At 45.9% G+C, this 22,326-nt stretch overlaps 1 protein-coding gene across 1 annotated transcript in view; it reads left to right on the top strand.

Annotated features, from left to right (window-relative positions):
- ldb2a (LIM domain binding 2a) overlaps nucleotides 1–22,326 on the top strand; it is a 43,935-nt gene that overhangs the window by 15,674 nt on the left and 5,935 nt on the right. The window contains exons 3-5 of the mRNA XM_062558623.1: nucleotides 14,621–14,820; nucleotides 17,825–18,051; nucleotides 22,008–22,039. Coding sequence (XP_062414607.1) covers nucleotides 14,621–14,820; nucleotides 17,825–18,051; nucleotides 22,008–22,039 — 459 coding nt within the window. The remainder of the gene's footprint in view (nucleotides 1–14,620; nucleotides 14,821–17,824; nucleotides 18,052–22,007; nucleotides 22,040–22,326) is intronic.

A 22,326-nucleotide genomic window follows, 5' to 3' on the forward strand; every position in this document is an offset into this window, starting at 1 on the left:
CCCAACATTCGCCCCGGTAGCTTGTCTGGCTCCGCAATCTACGAGGCGTCTGATGAAAGCCGCACTCCGTGATGCAATCAAAGAGCAAGGCTCATTTCAGAAGTAGCTGGTTCAAACACGAGGAGGGAGAGCGCTGCGTGTTTAGTGGGCTGATTCAGGGAAAACTGTAAAAAAAAAAAAAAAATCACAACACGTTTACAATTCATACTTCTTGCGTCGCGGCGCGCAATGATTGCAGCGATAAAGTGACCAGAACTAATAATCTCGAAGCAGGCGAAGAGGGGGCGTAATGAGGTGGAAGGAAACGGCTTAAACGCGTTTTGATCTGTAAACACGTCCTACTTGGATATTTTGAGGCGTGTCTGTGGTGTGAAATTCAAGGTAGACCCAAGTAGAACATGGAAAACACACAAAGGGGCTTGAACTAAATAAAACCGCTTTGTTTTCTTTGCATTGGTGCAAATGACTTGGTTCACATGGAGCAGATTAATGAAGAAGTCTGAAATGTGACACCACCACAGGGAAGGTAACATTTTACAGTCATCGTATTGACGCCCTGTGTGTGCGTTGTATGTTGTTGTTATTGTGACCTCCACATGTCGTAGTGACATCAGCAGCCGGTCTCAGCATTAAACAGAGGATGCTTTGGCCTTTTGGACGTAAACTAAAAAATGATGTTTACAGACGGGAGTTAATGCGGCATTCAGGTAAAATAACCTGAATGGAGGTGCGAGATGGGAAGGATAAGATCTGACCCCCCCCCCGCTGTTGAATAAAAGATTGACGGCCGAGGACTGGAAAGGGTTAGTCCAAGGGAGGCTGTGTTATTGAATTGGGTGGTGGAATGAAAAGACGGAGAGGTGGAGTCTCGAATGAAGGCCCCGGACTGGGAGTTGTGTGTCTGCCTGTGTGTGTGTGTGTGTGTGTGTGTCTGCACCTTATCTCTCTGCGAGCCGATGTGTGCGTGGGAGTGTGCGTGTGCAAGTGAATGTGTCAGTGAGAGAGTTAAGGGGGGGGGGGGGGGGAGCTTGTGTGGAGGGGGTTGTTTTGAAAGGAGGAAGGGGGTCTGGGGGGTGGGGGGGGGGGCTGTGGTGATGTGTGAGGCTGCTTTACACAGAGATGGATAGGATGGATTGAAGGTGCAGAGCGGTGATTGGCAGGCGGGATGATGCGGCCGCGGCTCAGCTGCGGCGGCGAAGGTGCGGGCCGCCTGCTGATTGACAGCCGGGCCGAGCTTCGGGATCCACGGCGCTGGGTCGGCCGCAAAAGAGAGACCCAGAGGGAGGGAGGGAGGGGGGGAGGCGGAGGAGGAGGAGGAATCATGGATTCAAACCAGGAACACGTACAGTACGTAGTCACAACATTTTGCTTCCTGTTCCTGGAGAGTTCGGCGCCGGCGTCTGCTGTGAACTCCACTCGTGGGGTATTTTTCACAATAGTTCTGCGAAGACGCGCTATACAGCTTCTGTGTGTTTAATTGCTTTGTGCACGGGGATAATGATGATGAGAGTGCACGAAAGAGGGCTGAATGACAGCAAACCCTTGAGAGAAAACAAACAATGAGTCATAAGCAAAGCCTGAGGAACCCTATTAAATGTATGTGAGCAGGCAAAAGAAAGTACAACTCTGAATAACAAACACCTACCTTCATCCTCCACTTCAGCCCAAGGCCGCATCCAATGTTTTTGTTTTCATTTAATACATATTTTTCTTAAATTGATCGCTCTTTTTTTTTTTTTTGTATAATGGGAAACACTTAAATAATCTTCTCGGAGCTAAATGTGACGACAGTTTGTTACGTCTGCAAAAAAACGGACAAGCTCAACAATATTCTATGTTACAAAGTAACCGTATTTTCTGAATGCTGCAATTACAGAGTCTATTTTCCATTAGTAGCTTTTTCCATTTTTCTCGATAAATGACATACAAGCAATTAGCAACGCAATCATTGTCGCAACTGGAATGATCAAAGCTTTAAAACCACCAAGAATCTCCTTTCGGTCAGGTGCTCTTCATTAAATGTTTTTATTTTTAACCATCGAGTTTGGCCAGAACGTCGAAACGAGGTTTTCCTATTTCTCCCCAAAGCGATAAGCCGTTATCGCCTGCCGTGGTTTGGACCACCGATCAGATGCAGTTGAGCAAAGTAAAGACGGTGGTGGAGTAGGATGTAAGATGCTTATTTCATTTAAAATGATGAATCTATCTTAGCACTATGCACCGTTTGTCACAGGAAATGTTAAACATTCTATGACGAGGAAGATTTGCTCTAAGCGTTGCGGCTCTGACTCTCTGTGCTAAGTGGGGGGGGAAAAAAAAACAATTTTTTTGGGCCTCAAAGTAGCCGTGACAACTGCAATTAAAAGTGTTGTGAATCCGCATCAAAGCCGAGCGAGAGGCGAAGACGGCGAGGCTACGGGAGCCTCGGCCTTGATTATCCTCTCGTCCGAAATCCGCGTTCCGCCGTCCCACCGGTCCACCACAGAGGCTGAAATCGAAGCGTTTTGGATTTTACCCCCCCCCCCCCCCCCCCGCTCCTCTTTTAATGCATCTGTGGGTGTGCGCTCAATGTGCGTTTTATCAGAGGCTCTGATGGAAATACACGGCAGCGGGCGCGAGCTGCGGCTTTGTTGCACTGTGTGACCGGAGAAGAAAGAGATGGACCCTTTCAAAGACACAATGTGGTTCTTCTGAGGCCGTCGTCGCTTTCTTTTACTTTTTTTTTCCTTTTCCTTTTAAAACAATATCCCGCGTCTGAAATAATTGACGCCTACTCCTGCTCAAACAGCCCGAACGTCGAGCACATTAGGAGGAACCTGCGATTCATTGTTTTCATCAGCAAAACGAGGACTCGCAACTTAAAATGTGTTTTTGTGCGCCATTACTTCTCCTGCGCTAAGTGCATTTGGTTCATTAAGTGACGCGTGTAACAACAAGACAAATGGTTTGTTTAAAGGCCCTGACTTGTTGTGTGGAGGCGTTGGAGTCGGAGTCTCTGAGGTTCTACCTTCATCTGAAGGGGGACCTGAATCCGAGCCACTTTCTGCAAAGGTTCTTCCCTCATTGGGATTACGTGCATGACAGCGACGTTCAGGGCCCATCATTTACCATCAAAAACGTTCTTCTAACAATACACGAGTTTAGGATTTAAATGACCACCAGAGTGACGTAACTTTGAATTTGATATTTTGTGGGAATAGGATGTTATAAATGAACGTAAAAGGCTTGTTGTTGGAATGGGAAAGTGGATACACAACTCTTACAGCGAGTGTGTGATCATCGTTGTGGTTCCTTGTGCTTTGCCTTGTTGGTCAAATCTACCAAAACTAAACAAAAGTGAATGTTTAAAACAGGGCCAAAGGGCACCAACGTAAACACTGCTTGAAATGGATACCTTTTTATTTTTTCTTCAGATCTTTCATTCGCTTTTCCGTCATTTTGTAATGGGGGGGGGGGGGGGGGGACGCAGTAGTCGTCGCGTGTCCCTCGTAGTCGGTCCGTTTGGATCCCAGGTGGCCCTCATCGGGGAATGCTGGGGGAGGGTGGGGGGGGGAACCATTGTGTGGCGCTGACAGGAAGTAGGGAACAGCTATCGGGGGGCACCAGCTGTCCGTGAGGATGGGAGGTCCGCCGGCTTCCTGTTGCTCAACGCGGGAAACCAAACCAGCTTCCCTTTCCAGCTTGAGGAACAATGGACGTCCTCTTCTCCCTCTGGTCATCCTTCCTCTTCGTCATCTTTCTTCACCTCTCTTTTCTGCCTCCTTTTCTCCTCTAAATCCTGCTCCCTTTTGTGTCCTTTCCTTGCCTCCTCTCCTCTTTACTCGCCTCTTCTCTCAGGTTTTTTTTCTTTTCGTTCAACAGAAAAATGCAGCGTTCGTAGCATAACTAGTTGTGTACACAAAACGACACTAAATGTGTCTCAGGGAAAGTCGTCCCACGAGGTCTCTTACGTGGGACACGTCTGCAATTTGTCTTTGCTCAAGAAAAAAGGAATTTGTCAACGTTTGCTCCGAGTCGCGATGACAAACACGCGGTTCATGAAAAAATGACGAGTGAAGCGCAACACAAGCTTTTAACAGCAGAATGTTCCAGAAAAGGTCAACAAGATGAACTCGGAGAAACAGAGAGAGCTTTTATTAATAATGAATAACATTTTCATCCACACGCCGGAAAGTAGAAGAACTCCAGCTGGAGAACACGCACATAGACAACAAACAGCATGCGCACAACAGCACGTGCACAGGTGTGCACGCACACACACACACACACACACCGTGAGGCGGTGAAGGAGCTCGTCTGCGGAGAGCGAGGCGGCTCACCTGGTCTCCAACACAAATGAGAAGGAGTGTTTGGTGTATGTGGTAAAACACACAAGCGGTGCACACACAGCAGAAGTTATTGGCACATGAGATCCATATTTATATATAATACAGTGGTGGAGAACCGCCGGGTCTCCGTAGTCTGTGAAAGGGGCCCCCGCCGCTTTACTTAAGGTATTAAATGTTTATGCGCCGCCTTTTTCATCCCTCAATAACCCTTCTTTCCACGGGCGCGCGCTCACACACACACACACACACACAATGGCAGCCTGCCGAATCCGGTGAGCGATTCAGGGCGTTGTGTAACGTGGAAAAGTGAATTCCTTGTCATCTTTTTAACTTACAAAGGGCAAAAGAAATAAATATTTTCTTCTGACAGCGATTCTTCTTCTGATGGTAACTGTGTATGAATATTAATATGACAGCCACGTTGCAACGTGACATCATGTTTGGATATTTCAGCCCCCCCCCCACCCCCATAACCGGCCCCTCCCTCAGATATCGCCGCCTCTTTCTGATCACAGCTCGATTATCAAGAGGCCAAACGGCGCAAAGCAGGCGCTCGGCACCATCGTCCGAGTCCTGCTCAGACTGTTCCGTGTGTCTCCCTGTGTGTGTGTGTCCGTGTGTGTGTGTGTGTTTCCGTGTGTGTGTGTCCGTGTGTGTGTGTGTGCGTGGGTCTGTGAGGGTCAGGCGCCTGACTTCCGGTCGACGTCGTTCTTCTTTTGAAATTTGACATTGCCCTCCCCCTCCCCTCCCCGCTGAGTTCTGTCGACTGATTGGTCGTCCCAGTATTTGGGGGCGTGTGGTGGTGTCTTTGTCCCCCCCCCCCCCCCCCTCTGCGTGTTGTGTCCTCCCCGCGGAGCTGCGCCCTGGGGGTTACTAAGGCTGGAGGATGGGGGGGCTGTTGAATTATGGATGGAGGTGAAGAGGGGATGAGGGTTGGCCTTGGGGGGGGGGAGATACCCCTCTCCACCTCCACCTCCTCCTCTCCCCCCCCCCCCCACCCCCACCCTCCCCCATCGTCTCCTCTCACTCCCGCGTCCCTCGCCGCCCAAACATTCGCCATCCACGCGTGGCCTGAGGTTTGATGAGGGTGACCGGAGATGAGTCTCTCTCTCCCTCTCTCTTTCTCTCTCTCTCTCTTGTTACATTCCCGTCCTTATCTCCCCCCGCCCCCCTCCAGATTCCTGCTGGGAGAGTCAAAATGATAGAGGTCCATTCAGCCGAAACCGGTCTGCAGATGTTGAGAAAACCAGACAAAGACGTTCGCAATCTTGATTTTCTCCCTGTGGGAATTGCTACTTTCATCATTTTCGACGTCGCGTCGAACAAAACCAAAACAACAAAATCAGTTTTGAAGAGAGCTGTGAAAGACAAAAGGTCCGTTGGAAGTGGCGACCCGAGGGGGGGGTGAAGACGTCTGCACGTGTCTTCGTCCAGTAAAGTCAGAGTGAAGGAGACATGAACATCTACGTCACACTGTTTTCTTACTCGTTGCATCCTGGTAGTTAATAAGTTCATAAAAGTGTCTCTGAGGCCACATTATACACAACTTGATATGATTTGAATATGCAGATGGTCCTGTAATATTAAACTGTGACCTGAGCACCTGTTTGTTTGTCCTAAAATAAACCAAGAAGAACATAATAATGCTTTTAATTGTCTTGAAATGAAGTAATTACACAACATGGAAGTAAAGATACAACAGATTTTTTGGGGGGGAATTTTATAAGTTCTTCCTTCTTCAATGTTTGGGGGGAGAGAGAGAGAGAGAGAATTAAAGTTTTATGACTGATGAATATTTTATGTTCTTGGCAGTGATTCCCACATTCTGGTGTGTGTGCGTGTGTTTGTGTATGTGCATGTGTGTGTGTGTGTGTGTGTGTGTGAGCGATGCGATTAACCCTTTCTCTCCGCGCCGTGTTGTTGCCGTACACCCGGCGCCGGCCTGTACTCGACCTTTGGTCTGATGTCGATAAGGACGGGCTCCGATTTCACATAGATTGCCCAAAAAGACCCACGTTTCACACGTTCATTCAAAGAGTCATGCGTCCATTTAGTAGAGCCGCTTGTCGAATAAATTCATGTTCTTCAGGCCAAAAAGAAATCTACTGATTAAAAGATGAGGGGTCAAAACCCAATGTCAGAAATGAATGAGAGATGAACCAGCTTTTCCTGGTACTCGTGTGTTTGTTGGGTTTCCTGTTAAAATGTAACTTTAGAAGGAATTCCTGATTGAGGTTAGACACACCGGCCAGGAGCTACAGTTCAAAGTCAAATGGCTTTGGTTAATAGTGCAACCGACTCTTGGTTGGAACGTTGTACTTTTATTCTCATCATCATCTCATCATCATCAACAGCAGCAGCTTACAATAATCCATTTTAACAGTATTTTTTTTTTAGCTTAGCTCATTGATTTGAAAAACAAAAGGTCCATTTGACCCATCTGAGGCTGCCCCGGGTCTCATGATCTGTTTGCTCGACTCCAACTCCTCTCTCTGCGCGTGTACGCCGCCAGGTTACACACTGGAACGTCAGGCGCCATCCTTCGGGAGAGGGGAGGATTGGGGGGGGGGGGCATGGGAGGGGGACTGAATCCCTGCGCAGTCATTTTTCTAACCGCCCGAGAATGGAATCACTTGAAAGAGAGAGCTGAAAGCCTTAAAATGTACAAATGTGGAGCAGCGGCGTTGCGAATCAAGGCCCCCCCCCCCCCCCCCCCCCGGGAAAACAGATGCTTCCGACAATTACGCCGCTGTCAACACATTAGCTTCCGCCGGTGATCCCACGTGTCGGTTTGTGTTTGCTTTTCACTCAGCTTAAGCAACGCGACACGACATGATACGTACACACAGTTCATCATAATAACGTAGAATGGAGATAATAAGAACGGGAGAATGGGAGGGAATGGGGGGGGGGGGGGGGGGGGCGTTTGTAAATGTCAGTGGAAGGAGGTTACCACACAAGGAATTGAACCCCTTAACTATTGGTGCCTTGCTCTATCGATTGACCCAGCACTAAAGTCTGATGATTACTCTGAGCGTGCAGACATTATGGATCATGCACGATGTCTTACTTGCTGTCTCCCTTCTCATTTCCATCCTGGTCTCTCCTGCACTGCGGAGAGCTTTTGCTGCATAATCGCCCACCGAGTATCTCCTGACATTCTGGCCTGTTTCTTTCTTCTTTTCTTCTTCTTTTTTTTTTTTTTTTCCTTCACCGCTTTTAAAAAAATGTGTCCGTACACTAGCAGCACAAGGATTTAATCATCAACCCCCTGGACAGTGCTGACGAGTCTTGAGTGGCCCGGGTGAGACCGGTCTCATTCTGAACTGAGGTCATTTAGAGAAGGAGGAAGAAAAAAAAAAAACTCTCACGATGCAAAACTGATGATGGTTCAAAATTAGACACAAATGATGGCACTTTTCAAAGGATGGAGGTGTCTTTAATCTGTGGCTGATGAAATAATCAACCCCTCGATGCAGGAGACTGTCTGTTCTTTGCAGATATCGGATGATGACCCTTGACCTCTCTCCCTCCTTGTGGGCTGCGACGCCCCCGGGCCGACTCCGCTGTCCTTTCAGAGGCTTCAGCAGGCGCCGTTTGAGAGTTAAATACTGCGCTTTTATTTGGGAAGAACGAGCTTCAGCGTTATAACAGCAGTCCCTTGATGTCTCCCTTCGAGATATCAATGAAAATGGGTCCTGTGGAACCCACAGGTCTCCAAATGCTCCACCTATGTTGACAATAAGGGGCTTTTTTTTCAGGACAGAACTATTCCCCATCCGATCGACAAAGAAGCAATTTGTGCCGAGATGTTAAAATGTCAAAATCTTTTGATACCGAATCACATCACAGCATTTTGCCCGGACTTCTTCTTATCCATCTAACGTAGATTGTTCCTTTGCTGTTCCTCAAATGTGTTATTTGTAGAAAGTTTCCGAATCTTTGTAATAAATCCTCGACCCAGAAATGACTGAAGCAACTTATTAAAGCTGAACGAGTATGGGGATGATCATCGTATACTTTACTCTAATCCTTTTACATTGTCACCATTTATTTATTTATTACATGGGTGATTCATGACCAGACAGCATCTGCAGAGCAGAGATGCATCTCAAATGAATCTTCAGGTTTGCCGGCGTTCAGGTGACGTTCACAACGTCTGTGGCCTCTACTGTCCATGGCAAGGAGGGGCGAAGTGTTTGCTGCCATGATATTGGTGTAAACATTCAGCTTTTATTCACAGTTGTATACACAGACGAGAAAAAAACCCCAATGAAAAACATGCCGTTTAATTATTCATTTGAAAGGTCTTACCTGTTTGAATGGATGAAGCCAATGAATGGCTGCTCCATTTATTCATGGGGGAGGGTGGAGGTGATAGTTCACTTTGCAGGCGCATCTCTGCATGTTTACATGTGTCTATTTTCCTCCGTGTGTGTGGGTGTGCATATTGTGTATGCGGGTGTGCATATTGTTTACGTAGCTGCACCCCCCCCCCCCCCTCACCCCCCAGGAGCATCGGTACTGTACACGTGGTGCTTTATGCGCGTGAGAGTGTTGGAATGGACACCGGATAGCTCCACTCGTCTCTCTCGTGCAGCGATACCAAACAGTCAGACATGCTGAGACACACTGGATGCACGCGCGCACACACACACACACACACACACACGCGCACACACGCTCACATAAAACATGCCTCCCTCCATAAACATCGTTCACACACATGTGCATGCAAATATATTGCAAGTTACATAGAACACAAAAGAAGAAGATGCACATCGCTGCACTAACTTCACATGTTTCTATTATTCATTAATTATTTTTTGGGATGGATTATGTGAGGATTATTGATCAAATAATGCAAATAATGTTCGTGGCGTTGTGTATTTCTCCTGTAACAAAAATAGAAGAATTGAGTAAGAAGTCTGTGCGCTCCCAGCTTGATGCATCCGTATCACTCAGTACTGCGCTGGGTGCTACGTCGCATTATTACAATCAGCATGGGGTCTCATTAATGTGTGTTAATGCACAACTGAAAATAGTCCCCCACAAACGCACCACCACTAAAAACTGCAGCTGTTTGAAGAGATTGTTTAACCTTTTCTGACAGAAGGAAAACCAAACATTTGTGACCTGATTTTTAAAGCTGTATTGCATGACATCAGAAGGAAGAATGTGTCAAAGCTTTGAGACATTTCCATTGCATTTGTTGTGAATCACTACGATATGGAATAACGTGTTTTGCACTTTCTGCACGTATCTCCAGCATCAACACAAACGCACACACCCGCACACGCACACACATACATCTGGATGTATTAGGATTGTTGGTGTGTGGGTGTGCACATGTGAGCATGCATTCCATGAATATGAATATTAACCATATATGGATACAATTCTGGTGGAGTGTGTTCTTGAGTGTGTGCGATTGTGTGTGTGTGTGTGTGTGTGCGTGTGTGTGTGTGTACACCAGCCGGCGGCCCTTTTTTCTTTCTTCTGGCGCCCTGCTCTCGCTCCGGAGCAGAAGAAGCGCTCTCTCTCTCGCCGTCTCGCTGGGTGAGGTTTGCTGGCGGGAGTCCGACACAGAGAGGGGGGGGGAGAGACGGGGGGCGAAACAATCCCAACAAAGTGGCATGAATTAATGTGACTAATTAACAGCACGTTAATTATTTGTAAATTGCATGTTTGGGTCCACATTACTTGAGAGGCATATGCTGCTGCTGCTGCTGCTCGTCGTGTTCGGGCCAGCTAATCTGTATCTCTGGAGGGCCCCGCGTCTGAGGACGGGCCAATCAGCACGGGGCAGGGGAGGAGGAAGAGGAGGAAGAAGAAGAAGAGATGGAAAGAGAGGAAGAGGGGGGTTTGTTTGGCTGGTCGGTGAGTGTGTGTGATCTGACTATTGAAAGATGAATGATGATGTCGTCGACATGGAGCTGCGACGTGCGGCTGATGAGGCGCCTTTTTCAGTGGGCGGCGTTGATCATTTCGGACTTCTTCTCCTGTCCACACTTTGTTCTTGTGTGCAAGAGAAATTCTTCTCTTTTTACCTCTCAGGACGGTTTTTGTGGCAGTTTACGTTTCTTTTTTTGGGGGGTCTAAATCGTTTACCACTGGAACTGGTTCTGCATGACAAGTTGGTTAATTATTTCAACAGAAAAATCCTTTTCTGAAGTAATTTATCAAGATCCAAACATTCAGCCTCTCTGTCTCGGCTCATCTCGGTTTCACAGAGGTCTGAATTGACTGAATATGGAGCTGATGTTACTTTGGACTCTTGTCTGGGTGCAGATAACGATAATTGTCCCGATACGTTAATCTGGCAATTCGTGACGACGCCATGAAGGAGACGCCCTCAATTTATTCCGAATTTTGTCCAACTGACGTTCCAAACTCACATGCTTTCATCCCTCGATGGCGTCTGAACATTGTAGATGGAGGATACAAAAGTAAAGTCAGATTTCCTCTGAAAGGGCACTTGAGCAAGAAAACGAGCCCCCCGCTGCACTACGGCAACGCGGCTAAAGCGTTAGCTGGGCCAGAGTAAATACAGAGTGGAGGGAGCCTGGAAAGTATTTGGAGGGAAACGTACGACTGCCGAGCTCAAAATGATCCGAAAAAGCTGCCAGCATGGCTGCCATTACACGCTTATCTGTCCCGCCGTCGCCCCGGGTTACGCACACTGGCTTTTATTGGGACAGTTTTGGTTGAGAGGACGCGACCGAAAACTGCTGCCTGGCTCGGCGAGGCGGGCAGGAGCCAGATCTGTGAATTCACCTGAGCATCCCCCCCTCCCTCCCTCCCTGCCCCCCCCCCCCCCCTTCTCGCTTTCCCTCTCCCTCCCTCCCATTACTTCTCAGTGTGAGTCGTCTCCCTCATTGACAACCCTTATTTTTTTTTCATCTCTCTACTCCCTCGCTCTCTCTTTCATTCCTCGCTCTTTTTTTTTTTTTTTCTTTCCCCATCCCGATCCCTCTTCACCCCACCTCCAACCCCCACCACCACCACCACCACCACAAACACACCGCTCCCCCCATCCACCCTCCCTCCCTCCCCCTCGTCTCCTCAGAGCTCCTCCGCATTAGCAGTCAACTCCACTCGTAGACGTACTTTGTTTTTCAACCGTGGTGGAGACCGAGCGAGGGAGGAGAGAGAGAGAGAGAGAGCGAGAGGGAGAGCATCGTTTACACAGCCATCCATGCCGAGCGGACCCTGCAGCTCCCCCTCCCTCCCTCCCTTCCTCCCACAGCCACTGCTCACAATGCCAAACATTATATGTGTTATTTAGTCATGCCTGACTTTATCGAATTTGAAAAAGATGCCAGTCACGGGTACACTCCCTGCCCGCCACCCCCCCCCCATCTCCCTCGTTGTCTCCCCCTTCCCGAGTCACCCATACCCTTACCCAACATCATCCTCATCTTCCTCTGCCTCTCTCTCTCTCTCTCTCTCAATTGAGGCCATCCAGGTTTGACCTCAAGGGCCTCTGGAGACACTGTCTTTGGGGACATTTCACTTCGAAATGAAGTTTTATTCCAAGGCTTTACCCCCAACCCCCCCCTCACACACACACCCATCGCCTCCTGACCACCCACCCTGGGGGAAGGAGAGAGAGAGAGAGAGAGAGAGAGAGCACAATACTCACCAGCCGAGTGTGGACTCTGAGATGGATTATTTCTGCTTGAAATCAGAGGCCGTGTGCTTCCTTGCAGCAGCGCTCCGATGACGCAGATTTGAGGGGCGGTTCGAGGCGCGAGGCTAAAGGACGCCCCGACGCGCTCGCCGTCACGATCCCAAAGTCTGGGTTTCGTGTTTGTTGTTGTTGTTGTTTTTGGGCGTTATTTAATATTCTGGCGTGCGGACCGGGTCGCTGACACTCAGTGGGATTAGAGGGTTGATTCCAAAAACGAAAAACTTGAAAAGTTCTTTGCTTAAATGGTAACGAGGTGTTTATCACTGCGCTTAGTTTGTTCATTATTATTAATTAATAATTTATTTACTGAAGATCAGGCTTTACAAATCAAATGAAAACCAACATGTGTGGATGATGGTTTTTTTTTGTTGTTGTTTTTTTTTTTTTTACCATTGGACATTTGTTCTAATTAGCCGAGCTGCTCCACAACCCTCCCATTGCTGTAAATACAACCTGGCTGCTGTTCAGACAAACATTAGCCCTGACCAAAAAATTGCAGCCTCCTCTTTGATTTTAATGGGGCCATTCTGATGGGGGGTGGGGGGGGGGGGGGGGACCAGTGCTGATATTTGCTGAAATGTAGCAGCACACATTTGATGGATCATTTTGTAATGTTAGTTCTAATGTGGAAATTACAAAAGTCGCCAGAGCCAGAATTCTGTCCCGCTGTGTCTGATAAACCTTCAAACCCGTCGATCGCTGATCCAAACTGGACCCGACACTTGTCTGAAGTGAACGTGCAGAACCCCGATCTACATATTAAGTTGTGCATTGAAGAGTCAAACACCTCATTCTTCCCTTTTTCCCTCACGTTATTGTTTCCAAGCACTGAAAAAGAAACGCTCCGCCCACGCTGCAAAACCCCCGGCTAGTCACGAAATGAAGTATTTATTTTACAATTAACTAATTAAAACAATTAACTTTTCTTCTAGAAAGGTGATTGCGGAGACGTATGAAGTTTACATTTTTGTCAGTAAACGGAAGGAGCTGTAATGTAGAAGAATTTGTTCTGGTGGACACGTGTAGTAAGGATATCTTACCAGGATTTCCACTGACATCGAGGGGACAAAGAGTCTCTGAGCTATTTGGGGGGGCGTGGTTTTGGTTCCAGAAGCCTTGTGAGGAAGCTCCTCAGTGAAAACAGCATGCTATATTTTCATGATTGAAACATGATTTAATACTATAAAATGCATCCAGGTATTCAGAATGTGTGTCCTGCATGTCATTGCAATGCATCCATAATGCAATGGGAAAAGTAAGCCCTTCTCTCTGTGTGTATCATCTATTCCTCTCCTTGAAGTCAGCGAGCAGGAGATAGAAGCCAGGCGAGGCCCGAGGGCCAAACCCCCCCCCCCGTTCATTGTCTCTTTAGGAAAAGTTTAAGAAAGTTTGTGCCGCACAAGTCGTCCATCTTTATAATTCAGTTGAATACTTACTAACTAAAAGGGAGAGTCATGTGACATGCAGTGTCACGTCTTACAGAAGACCTGAGTGGAGAGGCCCAAATTCTTCATCTTGTCAGTTGTTTCAAGAAAAGTTTTTAATCTTCAGACGTGTCGGATAGAGATGAACTTAAGATTTATTTGACATGTTTCAAGGGGGAAATCTTACTCTAATTTCATCTTTTCCTTCTGAGGTTTCCTGAGGCGTCGTTACAAAGGCTTCAGCCAATCAAATAGCTCCCGTAAATCCGTAGCTCGCCTGTTGCATCGGGGGAATCTCGACTCAAACAATCGAGCGCGATCGGCAGGGCGCCTGCGGCTCGATGGCGTATATTTAGCTGTGGGTTCATTCAGATTTCTAATGATTACTACAGCGGTGCTCAAAATGATTTGTGCCTATTGTTATCTACTCATCGTTCGGTCCCATTTTAAAGGCTCCTCAGCTGTTAATGAGAGCGAGGCGAGGGAGGAATACGAATGAAGACGACGTTGGCAGCATTAAGAGCGACCAGCTGTAATGAGTCCAGAGGTCCGATCAATATACAGCAGACTCAGTGCTGCTTCTGATTTTGCGCGATAGAAAAAAGGGTCCAACAGGAAGAACGTTGTTGTAATTATTTCCATTTGAACATCTGATCATTTTCTTCCTCCAAGGAGCTTTTGACAGCCAATAAAATATGAATCTTGATTAATGAATCTACAGCAGCAGATGTCCTTATCAAGCATCTGTTTTGCACACTGAAAATTAGGGCTGCGCGGTTGGACCAAAAAATCCATATCGCGGTATTAAGAAACATTCTGACGGTATCCCGGTATATCGCGGTATCAATAAACATTCTGACGGTATACCGGTATATCGCGGTATTGCTTTTAAACACATTCATTCATTGAACCCAAAAAACGAACAGCTGCTCGCCACTCGCTGGACAACTGTTAGGGTGTTAGCTCGTTAGCTTGTTGTGGCTACTAGTGTTGCCACCAGAGGCTTTACAGACTTTTCAACAAATCGTAACTAAAAAAATCTTACCGTAAGGAGATCTCATACCGTTTGAACCGGTGTACCGTGCAGCCCTACTGAAAATCCACCGACTGTACGTCTGCCCCCCCTCTCTCATGCATTCAGCATCTCTGTGCTCTCTTCTTTTGTCCCCCCGCAGCAATCGGCCGGACGTTGATCCCCCGTTATTTCAGCACGGTGTTCGAGGGGGGGGTCAGCGAGCTCCACTACATCCTCAAGCACTCCAAGGAGTCCTTCCACAACTCCTGCATCACCCTGGACTGCGATCAGTGCACCATGGTCACCCAGCACGGGAAGCCAATGTTTACCAAGGTAACGCCTGACCCCCGAGCCCCCCCACCACCCCTCACCATGAATAATTGATCACATGCTATGCTAATGGAGCCGACCAGGTGTTTAACTTGTTACAGATCAAATCTGTTTGCACCCCTTTGGTCCTTCTTTTCCTGAAGGTTTCATTGTGTCCGAGTCTCACACACTGTCAAACATGGGCAAATCTTTCTTTTATTTGTTGGAACAATTATTTATTATTATTTATCTTAGAAATTCAGATTCATCATCTGCCAAGTTCATTGACCTGTTGCTTAAGGTGACAGAGCAGATTTTAATAAAATAAAACAGTGTTAAAAAGTACATTAAAAGTATTTCACCTGTTCTGCTACATAGTCGTTTATTTGTATTTTATATATATGATTTAAACATGGCAAATAACCTTGACTTACACTTATCCAATAAAGTACGTAACCTCACGTAACAATTGCTGTCTTACTCTTATATAAAAGGAAATACTTTCATAGCACAGTACCTTTGTAAATGTGGTAATTTACATTCCAGAGCTGTTAAAGAGTATCTAACCGTAAAATACACTGTTTCACTGTGTGTACTTATAGTACCGATAGTGTTTTCACATGAACTGTTCCTGCAAAAATGCACCCTACCTTTCCAAATACATATCGGTCCTTACATTTGATGGGCAGAAATTGTCACACGTCGTCATATTCACCCTCTTTGCTTATCAGCATTTCGGCCTTTCCAGCAGACCCCGAAAAAAAAAAAAAAAAAAACACTGCCGGCGGCACTCCTCAAGTTAAACATGTCGGCAGTCTTAAGCCCTCGGGAACTCCAAAAAGGCAAAGCTAAGGCGACTTAAATAAGATCTTTGAGGAGTGCGGTTTAGTGTGCAGGATGAGTGAAGCTGGGCAGGGAGGGGTGGGGGGGGGACAGATTGCACAGGAGAGATAATCCAAACCTGACACCGAGGTCTTGTGAAAAGGACGCGAGCTGAGCTCCTCTGCTTTTGTCTTTGGGGGTAGAATCCCCTCCCTCCCCCCTCCCCCCATGAGCCGGAAAGAAGGTGTCTGCCTCTGACGCTGCCGGCTGTCTGAGCCGCCAAACAGCCCCACGTGCTCCTGTTTTCAGGACTTTGTCGTGTTTTTGGCAAACGACCGAAAGTTAAAGAGGTGAATTTAAAAATACCGCAGCAAAAATTGAGATCTAAAATATTAATTTCTGCAGAAAAGTCAGATTGCTTCAGTAGTTTTTAATATAAATCAACCGGATGCAAGAATTTCTTTGCATTGGTCATTTTTATGGACACATTGTCAGCGATTGGCCTTTTTCAGTCTTGTTTTTGAATTAACTGGGAATCCAATTCAATATGAGAATTAGCTGTTTTCACCTTTAACAGATTTGTTTTTTTATAAATAGTTATTAGGCTGCGTTTAGATTTGATTCAAGCAGTAAACGGTTCAAACTAGACTCTGAACCCTGTAAGTTATTTGAGGCTTTGGTCGATATTTGAGAGCTTAGAAAAGTCTTATAATGACCTATTGACTGATATTCCTTTATTTCTCACACAAACGCATTTGCACAATGGTTACCCTAAATTAAAAATACACAAAATTGAGACAAATAAAAGTCTTATGATACTACTAAAGCTTATGATCATTTTCAATGATTGGAAAATTTGCTCATCTAAGTGTTCTAATGATGAAATATCCACTCTGATGTCACTTTGGTTTGACAATTGTGTGAATGAACAAGATCCTCAAAAAAGACTTTGCTTATAAACCATCAGCCTACATTCATCTACTCGCTTTTAAAGCCAGGCTTCAACCCAATAGAAACGTTTCAAGTTGGATTCTGAGGAAAGAAAGTGTTCACCCAGGGAGAAGTTTTGGATTATTGTGGAGGAGGACCTTTATTTAACATACCAGAGTCAAATTCTACAATCATCAGATGTGTATGTGCACGGGACTTGCCTGGCTGCATACATATGGGTTTGTGAAGAATGGGTTTGTCGTATCAGTTTTTATGTAAATGTGGAGGGTGCATGGATTTGTATTCATGTAGTGGTTGTTTGTGTGTGTGTGTGTGTGTGTGTGTGTCGGAAGGGGTAGTTTCTTTGTCTTATCGTATCAGTAAATGCTTATGAAACATCCCCAATAACATGCACAGGAAATGTATTTTATGTCGCTGTTGTTTGCTTTTTGTAAACAAGGCTCCCCAAAAGAAAAAGAAAAAAAAAAACTAATATATTACAAGTGTCCGATATTAACCGCGCCGAACAGAACCGGAGCGGCCCGGGCCCCGGTCAACAAAAAGCTAAATTTGATGCTCGCAGCGCTGCTCTCTTTTCATCTTCACCTAAATTGGATGAGAAGAATTAATTCATTAGAAGAAGAAAAAAGAAAAAACAGAATTCCAATAAGTGAGCGTGTTCTCCCTGAGCTCCCAGCAGCAGGAGCCTGCAGCTCTGGAGGCCCGAATCTCAATCAGCTCTGCCTCACCTCGCTTTTCTCAACCCCCCCTCGCCACCCCCCACCCCCCTTCACTGCTGCCCCTCTCCCCCCTCCCTCCCTCCCTCCCTCCTATCGCCCTCCTCCACCTCGTCTCCCCCTCTCTCTCATCCCCCTTCCTTCCTGACTCGCTGCTTCTCTGCTCGCTCGCTCTCGCTACTCCACCGCTCTCTCTCATCCCCCCCCCCCACACACACACACACACACACACACACACCCACCCTCAACACAAACGCACACACCCACACACGTGCGCACACACACGTGCACACTCACTCACATCTTTCATCCCTAGAGAAATCATCCCCAGCTCCCATCTCGCTCTCTTGCTCTTCCACTCTCTCTCTCTCTCTCTCTCTCTCTCTACATGCTATCTTTCTCTCTCTCTCTCTGTAAAATTTCAATTTTTTTATTTGGTTTTATTGGCATGGCCATGTTTGAGAAAAGAACTCTTTTTTTGTAAAAATCGTTGTCTTTATTTCTGGTGTTTATTCACCAACAAAAGGCGTCATACAGGAAGAGGCACCCTACTTATTTTACATTAAGAGAAGGAGAACATCAAATCATGCACAACGAGACGCAGGATTAACGAACAGAACCGAACCAACACTGTTAATGCCTCATCGGGTCAAAAGCTACAGCAGAATCTAAAAAATAGTATTATGTTAGCACATCGTAAGGCATTCAGTAATTTGACCTTCTTGCTTTTTTTTCCAGCATTTTCTCATCTTTTGTCAACCTCATCAAGTCTGAGCTTTAAAGTCAGATCTTAGTCAATGAAAATCTTACAATATTCTCATTAATTTCATGACGGTGCCACGTCATGAAATCAATGAGAATATTGTAAGATTTTCTGCTCATTGTCGCCATGTCCTTTGCGGTGGGACTCATATAACCACTCAGAATTCAACCACATGGTTTGTTCCAATACGTCGGCCCTCCTTTCTATATTCATTTTCACATCAGCAAAAATCCATGTCCAGCGTTGGCCATCGTGTGATTGTCTTCTGGTCCTAATTGTAGTGATGTCATATCATATCACATCGACGTGTTCCCACATTGCACCAACAGAAATAATTGCCACACCTGTGGGAAAAATACACTGGAGGTTTATCGAACCAGAATTATCCCAAAGGCGCAAAGCATTCTGACTGCAGAAATGAAACAGAAGGTGAAAACTAATGCAAGAAAAAAACCCATAATGCAAAAAGAACTGAATACAAAAGGAATGTAGTGGAGATAAATTGGCAACTATTTATTATCGGCACGTCGTTGCCGCTCACTTCCGAGTGGGCGGAGTTAGCAGGGCGGGTGCGAGTGGGCGGTGCAGTGGGCGGTGCTGTCGAGGTGTTGACAAGTTCACACGGGGTGCCAATTTGACCAAAAAGCCCCCCCCCCCCCCCCCCCCCCCCACACCCCCCTCCTCACCTCCCGGCTGCGCTTCTGTTCACTACCCAGCAGGCTTTGCTTTTCTCGAACCGGCGTGCGTGCGCTCGGAGGGCACGGCCCTTGTTACTGATGCCCCAGTCGGGGGGGGGGGGGGTGCTTCACGCTGGGGGGGAGGGGGGGGGGGGGTCGAGCAAAGAGCGAAAGGCCAGTTTGTGACACGGTGATCTCACCTCAAGTGAATTTAATTCCCTGAGTAGAGAAATTGACAAGGGGATGTGTTATCAACTGTGTGCATGTCAGAGGGGGGGGGGGGGGGTTGAGGGCTCAATACAGCCCCCTCCTATGCCAGGGAAGGGTATTCATTTGGTTATTATGTGTGCAGCATAGAATATAAATAGAGTTGAAGAGTTACCATGACCACCTGTGTGTGTAAGAGCAGCGCAGTGAATATTAGTTCCTTCATCACCAGGAAGCTCTCGTCTTTCTTTGATCACTCATTTCATTTCAGTTCATTTGTGTGGCCCGAGTCCCTGTTTTTTTACATGAAATAAGCACTGATCTCCTTCCCCGATCAATAGATTCGATCATTGTGTTCCGTACGCTTTGTAAAGAACGTGCGCAGAAGTTCACCCCTTTCTTCATTTTGTTTATTTTCTGACAGTGGGATAAACATTATATACTTTGAAAAAATATATATTTGTTAACAATTTTGACCTCCGCTGACAGAAGCCATGAGGGACATTCAAGAAATACTGGACCTGAGGCCTTTTAATCAATTCTGCAATCAAAGCAGCGGCACATTATTATATTCTATTCATAGGGGTGGAATATATCGGGCTACTCGATTAATCAAACATCTGTGAACAGCAAAACACTTTGATTAAATATGCATTAGCTATAAATAACATTTAATGCTATAATCTTTAACTCTAAACTCTTACTGACACCGTCGAGGTGTACGATAATAACGCTTGTCAGCGGCCCGTTGCCACAGTTGAGCATATTTAGTCAACTTTGATCCTATTTACATTCATCAGAAGCCGCCGTGCTCCTAATAATCAATTTAACGACCTTCGGCTCCTCTGCTGTTAATTGATCGTCGCGTACAGTATTGAACATGTTATTCTTTTCGGAGATCTCCCCGAACCCGGTTGTGAGGGAAGATTTACAACCCCCCCACCCCCCCAGCTCCTGGATTGATGGAGACGTTCTGTGAGGGGCCGGGCCATTAAATGGAAAACTTTTTTTTGTTTTAATTGAAGGAGACTCTCCTCCTTTTAGTTTTCATAAAGAGAAATGTTGGATTTGAACCAGTCTTTTTCTCCCGATAAACCCGGTTAGCCAATTTATTTATCGGTCGCAGAGAAGGCGAGAGCTTGTTGGGGGGGGGGGGCGGGGGGGGGGGAGGGAGATCCGGTGGGCACCGTGGAAAAAAAACCGAATCAATAGTGCGGCGTTGTTTCACTGGAGGCGGAAGGACCTAAAGGCATCAGGACTGGATTCCGCTGCACAAAAGTAGCCTTTCAGGAGTGATGTACAGAAGTGTTCATTTCCCTCAAAAGTACGCCGTCTTTTAATGGGTTTCCCAAAGGGCGTGAAGACTCATCCACACACATAATGACCATCGTGGTTTTTATTTCAAAGAAGGAGAAGAAAAACACCAAAGTTCCTTTTTTTTTGTTTGTTTCATCGCTCCACAGCAGTTTGAGTTCTAGTGGATTAATTACAACGTTCCTTCTCGTCTTTCTTTGGGTGGATCATTTTTGAGTCAGAACATCTGTTGTTTCTAATCCTCAATCTTTTTTTATTTTGCAAAATGATTTCTTTAAGGGACTTAAACGTTATTTTCACAGAATTTGGAGATTGTGGTTTTCAGTTAACAGCGTTCGTCTCTGGAAGGCATTATTTATATATTTATATATTTTGGGGGCGTAACGGGTCATGTTGCTTCCTTCTTTCACTCTGAAATCAGTAGTCAAACTCCTGTTGGAATTAGACCAAATGGAACAAAATGAAAAAAAAGAAGATAAAGAGTATTTTCAGCGTCCATTAAACAACACGGATTATTTTCAAGCACTGCTTTAGTCTAATCCACATGTGCATTATGCGCACCCATTCCAGATGTGTTTCCATGGAGGACCTGCATTGAATTGTGTCACACAAACAATGGAAGTGTTGGTTTTTAAAAAGCTGTATAAAGAAAAACATGATATTACTATATGGATACTTCTATACTACTATATAGATATATCATTTTGATAAATTACTTTAGACGGAGAGAGCAATATTATTGTTTCCTCTCATCGGTGAAACCCAACAGAAGGATTTGCCAGATTTTCATTTGAAATGAAATGTGCTTTAATTATCAGAACAATAGAACATGCAGGCTCCCTCATGTGGCACAAAGGAATACTGAAGGTCTAAATATAAAAGGATATACTCTACATTATCAACCTTTTCAATCCAAATAAAGTGTCATAATGTTTTAAAGCATATCATGTTCTATTTAGACATACTTTACAACAATAGCACAATGCTCTAGCATTATATATAATGATGAATAGTTCCACCATTGTTAGATGTCATATACATAGATATAAGCTATAGATATAAGCTATGTAATGCATGCACAGGGTATCTTTAGTGTTTTCCCTTAGTGATGGCAGTAATACAGATATTTAATAACAGGTGTTAAATAAAAGTTCCTGTGGTTCTCCAAATGTTCTAATGCGGTATTTCTATATAAGTGTGTATATTGTCACATAAAGGAGCAAAACTGTCAAAATTTATTGGAATCTCAGTCAGTTCAATAACTCTGGAAACGCACCATTGCACAAAGCGAGTGCACATTATACGCTTTCCACATTTTACAGTCGGGAGAAGCAGCTGTGTATTTTTTTCCGGGCAGTCGGGCTTCTATTTATGTTTTGTGTGTGTGTGTGTGTGTGTTGTGCGCGTGTGTGTGTGTGTGTGTGTGTGTGTGTGTGTGTGTGTGTGTGTGTGTGTGTGTGTGTGTGTGTGTGTGTGTGTGTGTGTGTGTGTGATGGACTTAGTGTTGTAGCATGTGACCAGTAAGGTAGGAAGCTGTACTATTGGGGGGGGGGGATCATGTTGGAGTGTGTTTGTGAGTGTGTGTGGAGGGGGGGGGGGGGGGGGGGCAATATGGCCGCTAGGCTCTTTCTTGCTGATCCTCAGGAGACCATCTGCGCTCGGGGCATTGATTAGAGTGTGTCTGGTGGATTACATCTTTGCCGTTGCCATGCCAACTAATCAGCTGATTTCCCCCCCCCCCCCTTCCCTCTGTCTGTCTCTCTCCGCTCTCTCCCCTCGTTGTCACAGCAACGGAAAATGGGAGAAGCGCAAAGGCCCCGGCAAGCGCTGAATTCAGCTAAAGGGGCAAAAAAATGTGTTTTTTTTCTTCCTCTCCCTCTTCCTCTCCCTCTTCCTCTTCCTCTCCCTCTATCTCCTCCTAATTGGCGACTCTCTCTGACCTGAAGTTCTTTTGTCTCTGGTGTAAACACACCCATCTCTAGATTACATTTATTTTCACATTTTAGAAATAGCAGGATGGTTGAGAGGCCCAAGGACAGATAAGGGAAGCGAGTATAGTAAATACTGGAGCAAAATAACTCGCTCCGTTCTACAAAGTCCTTGAATA

This window comes from Pungitius pungitius, chromosome 2 (assembly GCF_949316345.1).
Source record: "Pungitius pungitius chromosome 2, fPunPun2.1, whole genome shotgun sequence".
Classification (NCBI taxonomy): domain Eukaryota; kingdom Metazoa; phylum Chordata; class Actinopteri; order Perciformes; family Gasterosteidae; genus Pungitius; species Pungitius pungitius.